Raw genomic sequence first — 18,262 nt, 5'->3', positions numbered from 1 at the left:
GAGTTCAGGCTGTGCCCAGCACAGGGTGGGCTCTAAATAAATGCTCATTCTTTTTATTTTATTTATGGCAAGTGACACTGATGATCTGTTTCCAGATAGATACGAAATTTATTTTCTAAATAAATTCATTAAGTAAAAATAAGAGCATGAGAGCCAACTAAAAAATTATAAGTCAATCAAACTACAGGCACCACACAAGGTTGGCAAATCCCGAGGGGTGTGACCTCAACACTGTGACATGACGGCGACCACACCCCAGCCCAGAGTGCTACAGTGGAGACCTGGGTGGGTCCTTGCTGAACCGGTGAAGGAACGAATTATCACCGAGCGTCACTTCAGAGGCATGACCTACCTTGTCCCATTCAGTCCTTGCCACAGGCCTCTGAGGGAGGGAACCCCGATAATCCTCATTTTTCAGACAGAGGCTCTGAGATTCAATGTCAAGGCCCTCAGAAAACAGAACCGGAGGCGCTGCATTAGAATCCGGGCCCCTCCGGCCACCCCTTGGCTGCCTTCTAAGACATATTGCCCCATTGCCAACCCAGTTCCCACTATTTACATCGCAGTGGAGCTAAGATGTTTTTCTCTTGGGGTGCATTTCCTCCTTAAAGCTGCTGTTGGTCCAGGGAACCTGTCCTTTTGTTAAAGGGGCTTGGAAACCCTTGGCCACGGCATGAAATGCCGCTCAGGCTCTATGCTCTGCTGCCTGCTTTTAAAGAGACGGCCACCAGAGGGCGGTATTGGTCTAGGTTTCTCCAGCCTCAAGCTCAACCAGAAGCCAAAAAGCCGCAGAGGGAGCATCAAGGTCAGCTTGAGCCTGGCAGACAGCTGGGCCAGACTTCCCAGAAGCCCACACTCGGGCCAGAGAAGCTAGTTTCATGGCAGCCTCCAAAATACTCTGAGAGACAGTGGGACAGGAAGCCCAGATAACAGCTCATGGACGTCCATGGAGAGCTATTCATGGACAGTAGGGAGAACTGCCGTGTCTCATCCCCATTTCACAGAAAAGGAAACTGTGGCACCGAGAGTTTCAGCTAGATCCCAATAGTCCCAGATCCCTTGATGCCCCGTCCCAGCCTGTGTCCACCATCAGGCTCCCAGAAACCCTGGAAGTCGGAAGCTGTTTGTGCTTTGTGTGTGGAAAGGAGAGGAGCCCAAGAAGCCAAGCCCCTCTCACAGGGGATGGGGGAAGGCAGGTAAGGGCCACGAGTTGTCGGGCCACCAGCCTCTCCCCGACCCTGGGGCCCCTGAGGCCCTCATGAGAGCTCACATTTACTGAGCATGTGCTACGAGCCTGGCGCTTAGTCCTCAAAGCAACACTTGAGGGGAGATGGGTCCCCCCATTTTACTGATGAGGAAACAGGCCCAGAACAATTGGTTGCTCTCTGAGGTGTTAGGGTGCCTACGGAGTAGAGTCAGGATGGAGACCCAGAGCCCCAGCTTTCTGCTCCCTGCACTGTCCTGTGATGCCGGAGCAGCCAAATCGGATCCCACCTGCCTCCTTCGTCTCTGGTGTTCACCCTCCCCTGCCTGTTTCCTCCCACCATCCTCTACCCCCTGAAAGTCAAGGCCACGTCCTGCGTGGGGGCCTGTGCGCATTCACCCTTTCTGCAGGCCTTGAGCCAGCTTGGGCTTCTGGACCCAGCGATGCATACAGCTGACTGCTGGGCACACACTCCAGAAGGGCGGCAGCCTTCCCTCCTTCCCAGGCAGCGCCCCCAAGTGGCAAGGTTTTCCCAAAGCCAGAGCAAATGGGCCTCCTGCCCACAGCCACCTCCCCGCCAGTCCCTGTCCTCTGGTACCCAGTCATTCATCCTCATCATCCTCAGCAGCAGCAGTTTGCCAGATCTTGGGCTCTACACTTGACATATGTCACACCCCTTTTTCCAGCAAAATCCACATGAGACAGGTTCTATTTGCAGCTCCATTTAACAGATAAGCAAACTGAGGCCTTGTGAGATTAAGAAACACAGCCAAGATCACACAGCTACCAAATAGCCAGGCAGGGATATGGACCCAGCTACAGCCAACCCCGAGCCCATGTTTATCAGGATCCCGGATATCCCCACTTGGGGTTCGGAATGTGTGGTCTTTCTCCTTTGAGGCTTCTCTCTGGACTGTAATGTGCAAACGGCAGCCCCAGCGCCACCTAGGCTGGCTCGGCCCCGCATGCCAACTTACTGTCTTTCTCCCTGAAGTCCAGCTGGGCATGTCTTCTCATGTGTGGAGTGCCACTTCTGGGAAATTTCAAAAAACCTGAAATAATTTCGTCTATGAAAGGCCTCTAGTTTATGGACATTTGATTCTTTTCCCAGAAGCCCTGGGACTGGTCAGGTGGGCTTCCAGGATGTCACTCCCAACCCTCACCTGGGGTGTAGGAACAGACAGTTCCTGTTCCCACCCCAAGAACAGGCCGTGCTCATGAAAATCTGCAATGAGGGCCTCTGCGGGTGCTTGGGGCACCCCCGGCCTGACCCTGTGGCCGGTGCAGGGAGGCATGAGAGGCTGTGATCCCAGCCACAGACTCCCGGGGCCAGAGGCTCCACGTGGGGAGGACTCCCCAGACACGCCAGGCTTTCTCTGTCTCCAGGGGAAGAACCAGGGCCCAGGTGCGACATGGTGGCTCAGGTGAGTATTCCTCAAAAACTCCTCTAGGAAGGAGACCCCAGCAAAGGGCAGAAGCGGGGCTGGGAGATGGGGTCCTGACCCAGCTCAGCCATGAACTGCTCATGTGACTCGGGGCCTCACTGACCATCAGCTACAGACGGCAGGTGTGCAGTCAGTGTCTGCACTGAGTCCTCCTCCCTCTGTTCCTTCACTGTCACCCCAGCACAGCGCCCCACCCACAGGCTACTGAGAGGAGACAGTGAACTCTTAAGGTAGCAAACTCAGGGATGGACTGTACATAGCAAGTGTACGTTGACTCTCCCATGTAATAGCGAGCGTTTGTTGAGTGCTTCTCTGCACCGTGTGAAATGCTCACCTTGATTACCTTGATCCCCTTGCTGAATGCTCACAGCAACCATGGGAGCTAAGTAGTGGCGTCAGTCCCATCTTCGCCTGAGAAAACCCAGGCCAAGGAAAGTTACATCACTCATCAAGGTTTGCAGTTATTCAGCAGCAAAGCTGGAATTTGAACCTGGGTCCCCCTGATCTCAGAGCCCATGTCTGCTATTTCTCTCCTCTATGGCTTCTTGCTGGCCTTTTCTATTGAATCCCCAAAGCAAACCACCTGTGTGCTTGCCTTTCTCTAATCATTTAAATCAAAGTACAGAAAAACAACCACAAAAATCAATCCGTTTCTCCAGCCAGGAATAATAATTAACAGTTTGGCATTTATATTTATATATTTCAAATACATGTATGAATATATATATTTTATCCCCCTCAAAATCATGGCATTTTGCAGCCAGTTTCTCCAAATAATATTATTAGAACATAAACATCTTTCCATATCACAAATATTCTAAAATATATTTTTTCATAGCTGCATAATATTTCATCATTTGGATAATGTGTAATTTGTTTAACCAATCCCCTACTGTTGGACATTCGGGTTAGTGACAGTTTGGTGCAGCTATAAATCATGCTGTGTTGGACACCCCCGTAGCTAATTCTTGCTCTTTTTAATTCTGTAGGATGAATCATCAGAAGCGGCATTGCCAGGTTCATTGTGAGGCTTTGGGTTCTATTGGTGGCCTCTAAGTCAGGGCCCCTCAGGAAGCCGGGCCTGGTAGAGAAACTCTAAACAAAAAAAATGTAGCCTCTTTTGCTCTCCTGTTTGGAAAGAACGTGCAAAGTGTGCTTACCCCATGCTCACCTGGGCCCTCAGGCCCTTTCAGAATCACTTCTTTCACTGTTCCATGGTGGGACAGGTGGTTCCTCAGGGCCTGGGAGCAGCCCTCCCACCCATTTACCCAAATTCATCCTCTGGACACCACAATGCTGCCACTGAGAGTCATTCCGTGGCGTCCACGTTCCCATGGGTATCCTGATGCCACTGTGGAGGGGAGCAGAGAGCGAGGAGGGGAGAATCCTCTGAGAAGCATCTTGTCCAGCTGGGACAGTAGGCGACCTCCTTCTTGGGCCTCAAAGATACATGGGGTCTGGAGGAAGTGAGAGGAAGTTGGACGGGGAGGAGGAAGTAGAGGCGAGAGGGTCGGAGGGACAGTGACCAGAGAGACTCGAAGTTGTCTCCAACCTGCTGATCCCAGAGAGAAGTCTCAGGCTGCTACTGAAGCCTGCTCAGGGGACAGCTGCCCATCCCTGGAGAAGGGGACCACCACCCACTCCCAGGACTGAGGGCCTGCCCCTGGGATGACAAGTCATCTCCAACTACAGACGGAAGATGGAGCCCAGGCAGGGGAGGGACTGGCCACAGGGCACGGAGAGCTGGGCCAGGCTGGAGCTCCTGCCTCTGGAGTCTGAGGCAGGGATGGGTGAGGGGAGTGGCCCGTGGAGGAGGTGAGGGCTCTCCTCCCGGCCTCGGCTCCCCGGGGCCTCTGCAAGCTAAAACTCGAAAGGACTTTGATCAGATAAGGAGCTGGGAGCTGCCTTGTCCCTGCAGCCAGAAAGAAACTTGGATGGTGCAAGTTCTCTCTTGTTTTTCCCTGAAGTCCCATTTACATTCTCTTCCTTCGTTGTTATTTTTACAAGCCTTGCTGCTCTTTGGGAGAACCCATGGGCCTTGTGCACGGCTCCTTCTCTGCCTGGCTGCAGTGCATGTGTGTGCGTGTGTGCATGTGTGCGTGTGTATGTGTGTGGAGAGAGGCTGTCTGTAACTGGATGCCCTTTTCCTCTCTGCTCTCCTGATTCTCCAGGGCCAGGATCTTTCCTGGAAACTCCAGGTGTGTCTTCCCTTCAAAAGACCAAAAACTGTGGCTTCTGATAAAGTGCCTCGTCCAGTGGAGGTGAGGGGCAGAGAAGGAAGGGTCGGGGTGGGAAAGCAGAGGGAGACGGAGAGGACAGGGAAGAGACACAGAGAAAACGTGAGACAGAGAGAGTGAAAGAAAGGAGAGAAGCAGAGATGGTGAGGAAGCGAGGGCAGGGAGACGGAGGAGCGGAAGGAGCTAGAAACAACTCAGACAGAGACAGAGCAAGGGAGGGAGATGTGGCCAGAGCAGCCCGTAGGAAAGAAACTAGAGGAGAAAGGAGAGAGAGAGGAAATAAGAGGCAAAGAGAAGGGAAAGGAAATGTGAAAGAAAGACAGAGGGAAACAGAAACAGTTGCAGAGAGGATGGCAGGGCAGAGAGGAGGGGAGAAAAATGGGAGAAGCAGAGAAAGAGGAAAGAGAGACAAAATGAGACAGGAGATGAGGGCAGGAGATGAGAGAGAGGAGCAAGTGAGGAGAGAGAAGGACACAGGAGGAGGGGCGCCCCGTCAGGGTTCATCTCAGCTCTAATGCCCTCTGAGCCTGTCGTCAGCGTCAGGAGGCCCCCTCCCCTTGGTGCAGCGCTGTCCCTGTCGGACGGAGGAGGGAGGGGCGGGCCTGCAGCAGGTGGCCGCCCCTGGGTGGGGCCCGATGGCCAAGCCTGCGGGGTATAAGTGGGCGGCTGGGCCTGCTGAGCACCTGTCAGGGACAGCTCCCCTGTGCAGGTGCCAGGCAGGTGGCTCGGCCAGCCCAGCCGCACCATGAGCTCCTTTGACCTCCAGGCGCCCTCTCCCCCTCGCTGCAGCCCCCAGTTCCCCAGCATCGGCCAGGAGCCCCCCGAGATGAATCTTTACTATGAGAACTTCTTCCACCCCCAGGGCGTGCCCAGCCCTCAGCGGCCCCCCTCCTTCGAGGGAGGCGGCGAGTACGGGGCCACCCCCAACCCCTACCTCTGGCTCAACGGGCCGGCCATGACCCCGCCACCCTACCTGCCAGGCACCAATGCCGGCCCCTTCCTGCCTCAGGCGTATGGGGTGCAGAGGCAGCTGCTGCCCAGCATGTCAGGGCTGGGGGGTGGTGACCTGGGCTGGCTGCCCATCCCCTCGCAGGAGGAGCTGATGAAGCTGGTGCGGCCCCCCTACTCCTACTCAGCGCTCATCGCCATGGCCATCCATGGGGCGCCCGACAAGCGCCTCACCCTCAGCCAGATCTACCAGTACGTGGCTGACAACTTCCCCTTCTACAACAAGAGCAAGGCCGGCTGGCAGAACTCCATCCGCCACAACCTGTCGCTCAATGACTGCTTCAAGAAGGTGCCCCGGGACGAGGATGACCCTGGTAAGGGGGCTGCGAGCGTGGGCGGGAGGCCCCCACCCTGTGGAGGAGGGCGGTGGCTTCAACAGCTCACTGGTGTCCCCAGGGAAGGCTCACTTCATTCCTCCCTGATGCCTCATTCTAGAACGTTCTGAATATGGCTGTACCCCCCAACACTGGGGGTGGAGGGGAGTCAGCAGTGGAGAAGAATGTGGGCCCTGGAGGCAGATTGGGTTTCTACTGTGGCTGGGGCGCTGACAGGTTAGATCTCCAGGCCTCAGTTTCCCCATGTGCATAACAGGGATGGTAACGGTGGCTCCTTGCAGGCTTGTGGTGGCGTCATGAGATAATGGGTGCTAACAAGTGCTCCCTGGATGCAGTAATTGCTATGATGAATCTGAATCCCCAGCACCCAGCTCCTAGAAAGGCCTTGGGGGTGAGCGAGTGGACTAGACGACGCTCAAGTGTGTCCCCACCTGCTGGGGGGAGATCTGACCTTTGATGAACAGCCACTAAGGGCCACGTTGAGCCGCCTGCCCTCGTTACATAATCTCCTTTAATCCACCCTGCAGGGTAGCTCTCATTAAACCCATTTTACAGATAAGGGAAATAACACTGAGGGGAGACAGCCCCCCTGGGGTGACACAGATGAAGCGATAGTGAGGGAGTGTGAATCTGAGTGGCGTCTCTCCAACACCTGTGAACTCCTCCTTTTTCATGAAGAATTTCTAAAACGCAGAGGTGTACACAGAGCGATATATAGTCACGCATCCATTTCCCAGATTTAAAACCCATTCTTGTTCCACTGCAGAAAGCCAGGGTCTGGCTCAGAGGACCCCACCTCTGCCTCCTCTGAGGCTGGGAAGGGCAGGACTATTTGTCCCCCAGAGGTGGGCAGGGGTACCGTACTGGACTGGTGTCCCCCACGGGCGGAGAGGCAAGCAGGCAGGGTGCAGGCAGGTGCAGGCTTCCCTGGGCCAGCAGCTCGCAGCTACAAGACCCTTTTACTCCTGGCATCCATCCTTTCTCACAGTCAGCCTGAGGAAGAAGGGACCCATACAGCAGCCCCACTCTTCAGACTGGGAAACTGAGGCTCACTTGAAGTCCCTCAGTCAGTGAGGAGCAAAGCCGGGACTCAAGTCCGTCTTCGGACCCCGTGCCCAGGACTTTCAAGGAGCCCTGAATTGTTTCCTGAGTTTTCTTTCAGGGCAGAGACGGAAGCCCGCCCTCCCTCTCCATCCCCAGTACTTGAACTTCTTAAAGACACTGCGCTGCAAACTCCTCCTGCCTGTGCCTCTCCTGCTCTGTGCTCCCAGGGGGCCTGCTTGGGGGCGGGGGCTTGGATGAAGGGGGCTGCGGTGCCTGGTTTGCGGTGGGTGGAATTCCTCCGTTTCTCAGCTCCCTCCTTTTGTGCCCTGTCTGCATTTATTACCTTTGTTTTTAGTTTACAACAAAAAAAGGGAACAGAAGCAGAGCATTTTGTCCATCTCTCTACTTACCTTCTCCCCTCTTTGCACCAGGCAAAGGGAATTACTGGACCCTGGACCCCAACTGTGAGAAGATGTTCGACAATGGAAATTTCCGCAGGAAGAGGAAAAGGAAATCGGATGTTTCCTCCGGTACTGGCTCCTTGGCCTCGGAGAAAGCGGAGGGCACTTTCCTGGCCGGCAGCCCCAAGACCACGGAGCCCCAGGACGTCCTGGACAGCACTTCACCGGGCACCACCAGCTCCCCAGAGAAGCGGCCCTCCCCTCCCCCGTCGGGCACCCCGTGCCTCAACAGCTTCCTCTCCACCATGACAGCCTACGTGAGCGGGTCGAGCCCCGTGAGCCGCCCTGCGGCCACGCCAGGACTGAGCCCTGAGCCCACTGACAAGATGGGACAGAACTTGCTGAACTTTAGCTCCTACACCCCCCTCACCAACCTCAGCGGCCACGGGGGCGGGGGCGAATGGGCCAACCCCATGCCCACCAACGCTCTCGGCTACGGGGGCTCTGTCCTCAACCAGTTCAGCCCTCATTTCTACAACAGCATCAACGTGAACAATGGCCTCTACCCCAGGGAGGGCACAGAAGTCTAGAAACAGAAGAGCTCCCAGGCCGGATGGACACGCCCCAGAGAAAGGCACTGAAGGCCCTCCGTGCCTGCATCCCTGTGCTCCGACACCTCTGGGCTGCCCAGACACACACAGGAGGCTCAGGGGGATGCATTCTTCTTCTAGAACTCTGTGTAAACCTTCTTTTTGTCACACATATGTCCACACACACCCACCAACCTTGCAGGGGAAATACTGGTGCGTGGATCACAGTAATCCTGGCGGCCACTTGTTGAGCACATGGACGCTCTACTGGGCACTGTCCTAGGCTCTTTGAGGGCGTGATCACACTTACTATTTACAGCCACCTCTGGGGTTCATATGGACCTCCCCATTTAACAAATGAGGAAACTGAGGCTCGGGGAAATTAAGTAACTTTCCCAGGGTCATACAATCTAGCAAGTGGCAGAGCCAAGAGTCAAGTCTGGGTCTATGTGACCCCAGTTTGGACCAACGGAGGCAGGGATGGAGGGATTGGTGAGCAGCTAAGAAACGTAACGTGAAAGCTGATTATGGCAAGCACATCCAAACCTCCCCACTGCCTTCTGGCCAGCCAACAGAATTTAGCACCAGCCCCAGGCCTGTCTTGTCCTGGTCTGAGTTCTTATTCTGTGGCCCCCAACTTACCTGCAGGAGGGTCCTTTGGCTTCCACTCAAGGAGGGAAGCTACCAGCGGGCTTCATTCCAGACGCCCAGCCCCATGCCCCTGCAGGACCGTGTGTCCAGCCTCTCCCCACAGAGGGACGTCTCTTCCCCAGCCCTGGGGCCCTGGATCAGGTCAGGGAGAGGAGTGGTGTGCACCCCAACCCCCCCCCCCCCCCAGCACTGCCCTCCTGCAAAATCTCGTAAAGCCCAACTTCCTGTGTGCACGCCATGGACCAGTGAGCTGGAGGCGGCCGAGTCTTCCAAGAGAAACAAGGCCGAATAAGCACTTCCTTTTCTGTCACCTGGGAGAGGTGACTGTCTGAGAAAACAAGGCTCCAGGGAGGGCCCGCAGCCCACCACGCAGCCGGCCGGGGGCAGCTCCTGGGCGTTTTCTCTTGTTCTTCCATGTACTTTACATGCCGGTGATGTTTCATCACAGCACACCTGGAAGTGTTTTTTGCTTTCTTATTTTCTTTTTAATTAAAAAAAAAAAAAAAAAGACTGCACATGGCCCGTTCTTGTAAGTTTTATCTCCTCTGCTGGTCAACTTAACATGAGGCCAAGTACAGCCCGGAACTGAAGGCTGTGGGCTCAGGAGGCGGAGAAAGAATGGGTATCTAGGCTCTTTCCCTCCTTCACACTGGTGTGGAGACAAGACAAAGGCCCCCAGGGAAAAGAGAGGAGCCTGAGGGTGGGGTAGGTGCATGGGAGGAACACGTCTACACTGAACACAAACTGTGGATGGGCCTATTGCAGGCTTCATAGCTTCACGCAGTCCTCATAACTGTGCTGTGGTCCTTTAACCCCCCTAAGGACACTATGAAGGGGGTGGCACTGTCCTGTCATACAGAGGAGAAAACTTGAGGGTCAGGATGGTTAAGCAACTTGCCTGAAGTCCACAGCCAGTCCATGCCCAGGCCGTCTGACTCCTGCTCCTCACCACGCAGCAGTACAGCCTTAGATGCAGCTGATCCTAGCGGCAATGACAGCAGTACTGTTGGCCGCAACTCACTGAGGCTGTGGGCCGGCACTGGGCCAAGTGCTGTGCATCTGGGAGCTCCTTTATCCTCACAAGGGCCCACGAGTGTGTACGCTGCGATTCACTGGGGTCCTGGCACAGTGCGTGCTGGAGCCCCTGTGCGCGGAAGCTGGAGGATTCTGGTTGGAGTCCCCTCCTCGGGCGTGCACACAGGGTGCCCTGGCCACCTGCACAGGCCGTGCTAAGCTGCCTACTCAGACACAGGTGGGAGGCTTGCTTTCCCCGAAGGAACAGAGGGCAGGTGGTAAATAACAGCAATAACAATAATGATGATGATGATGATGATGACGACGATGGCACTCATTGCACATTTACTCTGTGCCAGGCACTGAGTTAGGACTTGACCTGCTTCATTGCGTTTAATCCTCAAAATAATCCAACACAATCCATACTATTTATCTCTCCATTTTATAGGTGAGAAAACTGGGGCCTCGAGAGATGCCGTAAATTGATCAAGGACTCACAGCCAGGATTCAAACATGGCAGATCCATTGATACCATGGCTGAAATTCTTATCTGCCGCACTGAGCCCTCAGGTGCCCAGGACTTCCCACGAGACAGCAAAATCAGGAAAACTGAGAAAAGAAAAAGCAGGGCCTCCTTAGAAACCCCTCGGAGTCTTTCTTGGGGGATCCCTTCCCGTGGGGAGCAGACTTCTCCCGGCCCATGTAGAGGCAGATGCGCTGGTGGCTGAGGGGCGTAAAGGGAAGGGGTACAGTGTCAGACCATAAAAAGCCTTGGGAAACTCAGAGTAGGCTGACCCCTTGCTGCACAGAAAGGAAAGCTGAGTCTGGGAGAGGAGGGGACTCCACAAGTCTCACCCGGAGCTGGGGTCAGAGGCAGAGTTAAAATGCAGGTCCCTGCAGCCCAGACCAGGATTTTTTGTCACACTAGATCCCACTGCCACCAAATTTACCCAAACTGACCCTGCAACACCCCCTCTCCATTGTTAATCTCACTGGCTGCTCTTCGAGCCCCATCCCTTTCCCCGCGCCGGGTCTGACCTGGGTGCACTGTGGGCAAGACCCTGGGTGTGAAGGGGCCCAGCCAGAGACCAGCCAGGCCCGGAGGGAGATGGCGATTTAGAACCAAGGTCCACAACAGCCAGGTCTCCATTCTTCTTCAGCCCAGGCTTTAGTGGGCACGGCAGTAAAAGGAATGTCTGCAGGGCTCTGACAACACGGAAACCTGCCAACCCTCTCCTGTGACTCATGGAGTTCCTGGAAGCAGCGCCAGGAGCTCCCAGGCAGGGAGGTGCGAGAGGCGCCCGGGGTGCACAGGAGGGTGGGACCCAGGTCTAGAAGGGGGTGGCCCCGATCAGCTGCCGTGGGCTGTGTCTTGCCCCGCTTAAGGTTCTCTTCCTCTGAGAAGAAATGAGAACCGGAGAGAGGGAGGGAAGGAAGAAGGTGAGGGAAGGAGGGACGGAGGAAAGAGGACTGGTTGTCCACCCAGCGTTTGTTCTGTGTGCCGTGGGATGCGTGGACTTAGGCACTTATTAGCCTCCTACAGTTGGGCTGTACAGTGAGGACATGTCCCCAACACCAATAAAGGTCTAAGAAGAGGGCTTCCTGGGTGTTGGAGAGCCCAGGGAGGCTGCATGGAGGGGGTGAGACTGGAGCCGAAGGATTGTCGAAGTGACAGTGGAAAGAGGTCCCCAAATCACTGGTTCATACACTCCCCTCACCCACCTGACTCCAATCCCCCAGCCCTGAGAGAATCTCAATTTCCCAGTTATGTGAGGGGAAAGCATGCCTCGAAGCAGAACATATGTGTATAATATAGGATGATATAATAATCCCATTAATTCTAATAGATAAAACTGCAAGGGGAAAAGTCCAGACACACCACCTGCAAAATATTAACAGTCTTCGTCTGGTGGGGGAGGAATATTAGGTGATTTTTTTGTCATTATGCTTAGCTTCATGTATAGTGAACACACTGTCAGCCCAGTCCTGCGTTGCAGAAACCAGCTCCTCCAATGACAGGGTACAAGAGACCCGCCATGTTGTTCTGTGACCCCCCACCGCATGACTGGTCCTCCAGTGACACCAGACCCAGGCTGAGCCCATGCTGTTTGGGCATGGCCCCTAGGCGGCACCATTAGAAACATGTTAATGTGGTTCAGTGTGAGAACAGCAGCTTATCTAGAGCACGAGAGTCAGAAAAATAAATTTCCCGATATTCTGAAATGCTAACACCAAGCAAGTGGGGATTCATCGAGGTGCTCTTTCGCCCCCTGGAGGGTCTGGTGCAGAGAGGAGGCAGAGATGGGGGAGGGAGCAGAGCCTGAGGAGAGGGAAAGAGGGCTGCAGAGGAGCTGGCGCGTTTGCTGAGCCCTGCCCTGCGTCAGGCACTGGGGGCCTTCCAGCACAGGGCTGTCGCAGGTCATCTTTGCAACAGCCCTGTCAGGTTAGTGTGCTTCTGTCATGTCCATTCGACTTCTGAAGAAACGGTGCGAGGTCTAGGAAGCACACCTCAATCTCTCATGTGAAAGGGAGTGGCGCAGAGACTTGGACCCCGGTCCACAGGATAAATCTCATATGATTTATCCATATGATAAATCACATACCTGGTAGAAGTGGGCAGTGTGAGGCCTGCTGTTGAACGAGTCCATCCGAGTCTTCTCGCTGGAGGGACGTGGGGACACAGCACCCCAATCGGGAGGGGCCATGCCAGCCACAAACAGACTGGGGTCCAAGCCCTGTCCTGTGGAAGGCACAGCTCAGCCCCTGCCCTGCACGCAGACACTGTCCACTGTCCCCTGCTTCCCTCCAGCCCCGGAGGAGAGGGGCTGAGCGGCTTTTCCTGCTAACCTGCCTGGGAGTCTCTCCTCAGGGCTGCGGTGAAAATTCTGTGGACTTGACCTTCTCAACTCAGGGCTTCCTTTGAGGCTCCAATGGGCGGAAGTATTGTAACATTGCAGGCACCACCCGCTGCCTTCCTCTTCCCTGAGGGCCCCCAAGAGCCCCTTGGATGTGTGAGGCTCCTTTGCAGAAGCTGCCAGGACCCCAGGCTGACTGACCTTGGCTCCCAGAAGAACGAGAATGCAGGGTTGTCCTGACAGCAGGGCAGCCATTTGGGAAACTCTCTTGTCTTTCTTCCAGCTCAGGCCGCTGATGCCCCAGCATTGTTTAAAGTTTATCGACCTAAGCACTTCCACAGATTAGTAATGACCACAACAAGCTCTGAGGCTGCAGCTACAGTTGTTTGAATTTGGTACAAAGGTAAACCAATGTTCAGAGAAGTTAAGTAACTTTTCCAAGCTCGCACAGCTAGTGAGTACCAGAGGCAGACCTCAGACACAGGTAGGCCTGGCTCCAGAGCTGGTGCTCTTCCCTGCGTGCTGGGAAAGACCTGTGATCTGGGAATTAGGAGACAGTATCCCTACAGGGAGCAGAATTGCCTTCCTCTCCTCTTCTAACTGTACAGACGGTTTTCTCTCCACGGACTCTGGAACAATGATATGGGGGCTGATGGGCTTCAGAAAGATGTTGCCCCAGCTCCGGCCACCGTCATCTCTGCATTCCTGCTCAGGGATAGCCTCCAGATGGTCTCCTGCCTCCAGTCTCTCCCTCCCCATGCAGAGAGCGAGCCTCCCAGGGGGCGAGGCTGTCGTGCCTCCCTCCTTTTGCAGTGGTTCCATGTCCTTCAGGTCCATGTTCGTCTGCATGGCTCACAAGCACCTCACGCTCTGCTCTCTGCCTCTCTCTGGTTATGGCCTTGGACTTGGCATCAGAGCAAACCGGATTCAGATCCCCTCTGCTTGTCCAGGGGAAGCCATGTAAGCAGACAGCTGCCTCGAGAGATGGCTTCCAAATGTGTGTTTTCTATTTCTTTCCCTATGATTCTGTATTCTTACTGTAATGTAAAAATATTTAAAACAGGGTAGTGAGAAAATAAATACCCAAGTGCTAACCCCAAAATGTGCAAGAGGGGCTGTGGGAAGGAGGGGCTGGCAGAAGCCCTCTGTAGAGTCCTAAGAGGGTTGGGGAGGTCAGGATAGTGAGTACCCTTGTGGGTATGCGGGGAAGAGGGTGCTAGCGACAGGAAGAGGGTGTGAGGGGGCTTCTGGGTGCTAGACACACGATACGTTCAGTTTAGGAAAAGGTATTGCGATCACACTCATGATTTCTGCATCTTTATGTATGTTCATTAAACTCAGTTGTGTGCTGGTAAAAGTTTAACAACTGGCTTTGGGGAGAAAAAAGGAGAGGCCCAGATTTGTAGTGTCTGCCCATTTCCATGGCACAAATACTCCCTTCATGGCGGATTTCAAGCGATCCATATGACCCAAGGCAGAGTCGGGAAGATTCACGCAGTAGCTCAACATTAAACTTTATTTCCCCCATACAGATATAGCAGATGTAAATAACATCAAAAGCATAGATAATAGTAAAATGTAGTAAAATAATTGGGAAGTGATGAGTTTATTCCCTTTGTTTTAAATATGAATTCTTTAACTGCAATTTAATTTAATTTAATTTTAAATAGCAGCTGTGTTCAACAACTGGTTCATAAAACTCCCCAAAACAAATCAATCCGCTCTTATGAGCCAGTGTGAGCGGGCTCCAGCACACTGCTGGTAGAAACGCCAATAAGTTCCCACCCCAAACTCCCCTGCCCCAAAATGCTGGTGCTCCCACATTCCTGCTGTTGCCATCTCGTCTCTGGGCTTTTCCAGAGACCATTCTCTCTGCCAGGGTCTCCTTGCTTCTTCGCCAATCCCTCCTTTTCCATGCCCAGCCTTTGGTTCTTGTCTAAGAAGCCCCTTGCTTCAAGAAGCCATCCTGAGCAGCAGCGGTCCAGCCCTGTGTGTTCTTAGAGCATGAGACCCTTCCCACGGGTCGCCATTTTCTCCCTACTTGTCTGGCTTCCTATAGATCGTGAGCACTGAGGGAAGGAGCCAGGTCTTGATGGCTTTCTTGGTACTTGGCATAGTCCCTGGGATGGTGAATGTGCCTGGTGAATGTTGAATGAATGAATGAATGACATTAATCCTTTGCATCTATTCATCTCCAGGAGGAATTTCTAATTGCTCAGCACCCCGAGCTCCCATCTGTGCGGGCTGGTCCAGCACTCCCAATTCTCTCCGAGACATTGGGGGAGAGGGAGCTCAACAGACTCTCAAGATTAATCTTAGTCATGACTTATCCCCAAGTTACTGCCAGTCCTTCCCAAAGAGAGTCAAGTGGCTGTTTGTCTAGTAATGACTGGGTTTAACTCTGGGCCTGTGTCTGTTGGAAGAAAGAGGATCAAAGATAAGAACAATAAAAAGCTGCTGCTTGCTACCCCTTTCCCAGCTTGTCTAGATAACTTTACTCTGAGTTGGGAGGAGAAGGGGGATTGCCCCATGTTTGTGCCAAACACAGAAGGCTCATACTCACCATTTCCAGCTGGCAGGCTTTGGAAGAAAAGAAGATAAAAGAAATAAAGAAAAAGAACATAGGTTTAGATCTAGACAGAACTGGGTTCAAATCCTGATTTGGTTTTTTACCTGCTGGAGACCTAGGGCAAGTGACATCATTTCCCTGAGCCTCAACCCCTCCAGGAGCTGGCCCGACCCTCGCAGCTAGGCCTGGTTGAGCATAAACAATTTCTCAGAACATCCAATCAGACAAGCCCACTCTGCTACCACAATGGATCAAGACACAGATGAGACCCCTCTGCAATCATGTGTGAGCTCAGACAAAACACACACACTGCTCAGGCCGGAAAAATGACCAAACAGCCCCCATCCCGGCTCATAGGAGGGGCTCCTGCTTCTTCACCAGTTACAGCTGCAGCCACAGTCTTGTCACCTCTCCGTCCAGATAAGATTTACTGAGATGCCCAGTCTTAGATTACCCCACTTCCTGACAGCATCCAGCCCAGGGCAAAAAAAACCCCTATTTCCTTAAACTTTCCCTAAAATAGCTAATATAAGCCCAAATCCTTGAAGTCCTTTCTAATACCCTCTCACTGAGATGCCCGTGTTGATTCTCCCCCTGGCTGTAATAAGTAATAAACCCAACTTGTTCAACCACAGCTGTGTCCCTGGTGGCCTTTGGCTGGAGGACATTGACACCATGTGGGCCTAAAACTCATTCACGAGTCAGTCCTTTTCTTCACCAAATGTCTATCTAGCAGCTGCGATGTGCCCAGCACCCTGTCAGGATTTGGAGATTTAATAGTGAGAGACACACAGTCCCACCCTCCAGGGGCTCGTGGGCTGGTGGAGAGACAGACAAGCACACCCCTTCGCACAGCTCCTGTGGCCTGTTCACAGAGGAGGCACCTGACACAGGGGAGGGGGCAGCAGGCTCCCTGGAGTCCACGACACCTGAGCTCAGTCCTCAAGGTCCAGTAGGATTTCTCCTGGGGAAAGGAAAAGGAATGAGTACTGCTGGCAGAGGTAGCGAATGCACAAAGGCCTGGAGACAGAGGGAGATGCACGTGCTCCATGCCGGCAGGAGTTCAGGATGCAAAGGAAGCAGGGCAGCAGGGATGGGGTGGCGGGGGCCTGAATCCAGCTAAGGAGCTCACTCTTCCTCCCCACTGTGTCCAGGAGCCTCTGGTTGCAAGGTTGCAAGCGGGAGAGTGACATTGGGAGTCACGCTGCTGACGTTGGAAGGCTGGTGCCATCATCCCTCCTGCATTAGGGGGAAACCTGAGTTCCTAGAACATAGCTCAGGTGGAAGCCCCCGCCGTGCATGAGAACTCGGGCAGTAACTGTGAGAGAACAATTTTCAAAGTCGACCACATACAAATGAGAGGGATCTGTATGGCAAAGCCTCCACCAACAGAGTAGGAAAGTGAACAGGAATGGAGGGAAATGTTACAGCATATGTGTCAAAACTTCAATAACCTTAAAATAGGAAGATCTCTGACACATTAGTAAGTTAAAGACTTTCTCAAATCTATTTTCACCAAAGAAGAAATGCAAGTAGATAGTAAACATATGAAAAGATGCCCAGTCTCACTAATGATCAAAGAAATGCAAAAGAAAACAATGATATATCCACTTCACATGCATGTTAACAACACCTTAAGCTGTCGAGGACAAGAAAATGAGGGAATGACTGCCCTCGTCTCGTACGTTCTTGGTGAGAGAACAAGGTGAAGCAATCTTTCTTAAGGACAATTTTGACAGTGTGCATGAAAATGTCTAATGTGAATCTCTTTTGACTTAATTTCTCTTCTGGGAATTTTATTTTTGAAGCTGAGATGAGGGCCCAGTAAAATCTCATCTTAACTTTACTAATTACATCTGCAAACATCCTATTTCCAAATACTGTCACATTCTGTAGTTCTGAGTGGACAAGAATTTTGGGGGAGGTGCTATTCAACACAGTATACCCCCCAGACTTGGCAATGTTGGCGCTATGCCCAGGGAACTATAATTCCATAACCCTTGATGATGGGCCGCCTTAACACGTCGTCCTGCCTGGGGCCTGAGGGTCTGCTTACAGAGGTCAAAGGGCCTTTGTTAGCAAACCCTTGTTACAAGGGGCCCCCTCCCCTCTGGTACCAGATGCTACAGTGCAGTCCTTGAGGCGACCAATGGCGACTCCTTCTGCAGACGCTTCCGGTATTGGAGGACAGGTGATGGGGAAGAGCTTAATCCTGTGCTTCTTGGACCCAGAAACCACTGGACCTTGGGGGACAGTATTGCCTCTGCTGCCCCGGTGCTTACCATCTGCTTTGGAAATAGAGATTCGCTCTCAGGAAGATCTGAGAGGGCCACCTGCTGCCCGTGTCTGTTCAGGGAAGGGACTCACTGTGTGGCTTAGAGCAGAGTCAGGCAACTCACATTTGTTGGGTACTAGATATGCACCAGACGCTCTGTGAGGTACTTGTTACGTAGGACGCCATTTAACCTGTACGACAAACCCTTGAATTATTGTCAGCCTAATTTTAAAGACAAGGAAACCAAGAATCAGAGACTATAACTTGCCCGAGATCACTGGCTAGTAAATGGTAGAGCAGGGATTCCAGAGTTCACAGTCTAAGACACTAATTCTCCACTGTCATAGACTTCAAGGCTGTTTTGAGAATTAAATGAGAACATGGACGTGCAAATGCCTGCACACAGGAGGTGGTCAGGACAATCTGTCTTTCTGAGTGGTCCTCTCTCATTCCCACCTGCAGCTCTTGGTCTTGAAAGGCCCAGCAACGAGGAAATGGATGTAAAATTTGGGTTATGCTATGCACATGTGTGTTCCTTCCCATCTAATGACCAGAGGCCACAGACAAGGAGAACAGGGGAAGTGACATGGGGGCATTCCTCACCCAGGCACACCTGCCTGCCTTCTGCATCCTG

The 18,262-nt window shown here is 53.2% G+C and overlaps 1 protein-coding gene across 1 annotated transcript; it reads left to right on the top strand.

Annotated features, from left to right (window-relative positions):
• Nucleotides 1-5,573: 5,573 nt before the first annotated feature.
• Nucleotides 5,574-11,070, top strand: FOXI1 (forkhead box I1). Its single transcript, XM_023617264.2, has 2 exons — nt 5,574-6,208; nt 7,705-11,070. The coding sequence occupies exons 1-2, from the start codon at nt 5,632-5,634 to the stop codon at nt 8,262-8,264; spliced, it is 1,137 nt and encodes a 378-aa protein (XP_023473032.1). The 5' UTR covers nt 5,574-5,631; the 3' UTR covers nt 8,265-11,070.
• Nucleotides 11,071-18,262: the final 7,192 nt, after the last annotated feature.

Source organism: Equus caballus, chromosome 14 (genome assembly GCF_041296265.1).
Source record: "Equus caballus isolate H_3958 breed thoroughbred chromosome 14, TB-T2T, whole genome shotgun sequence".
Taxonomy (NCBI): Eukaryota; Metazoa; Chordata; class Mammalia; order Perissodactyla; family Equidae; genus Equus; species Equus caballus.
This window is presented reverse-complemented; position numbering and strand designations above follow the sequence as displayed.

What these genes read in the sequence shown, in the direction of transcription:
- FOXI1 (XM_023617264.2), top strand. Translation starts at nt 5,632, where the DNA reads ATGAGCTCCTTTGACCTCCAGGCGCCCTCTCCCCCTCGCTGCAGCCCC. An exon ending in CCGGGACGAGGATGACCCTG is followed by an intron (nt 6,209 to 7,704) that starts GTAAGGGGGCTG and finishes TCTTTGCACCAG; the next exon opens with GCAAAGGGAATTACTGGACC.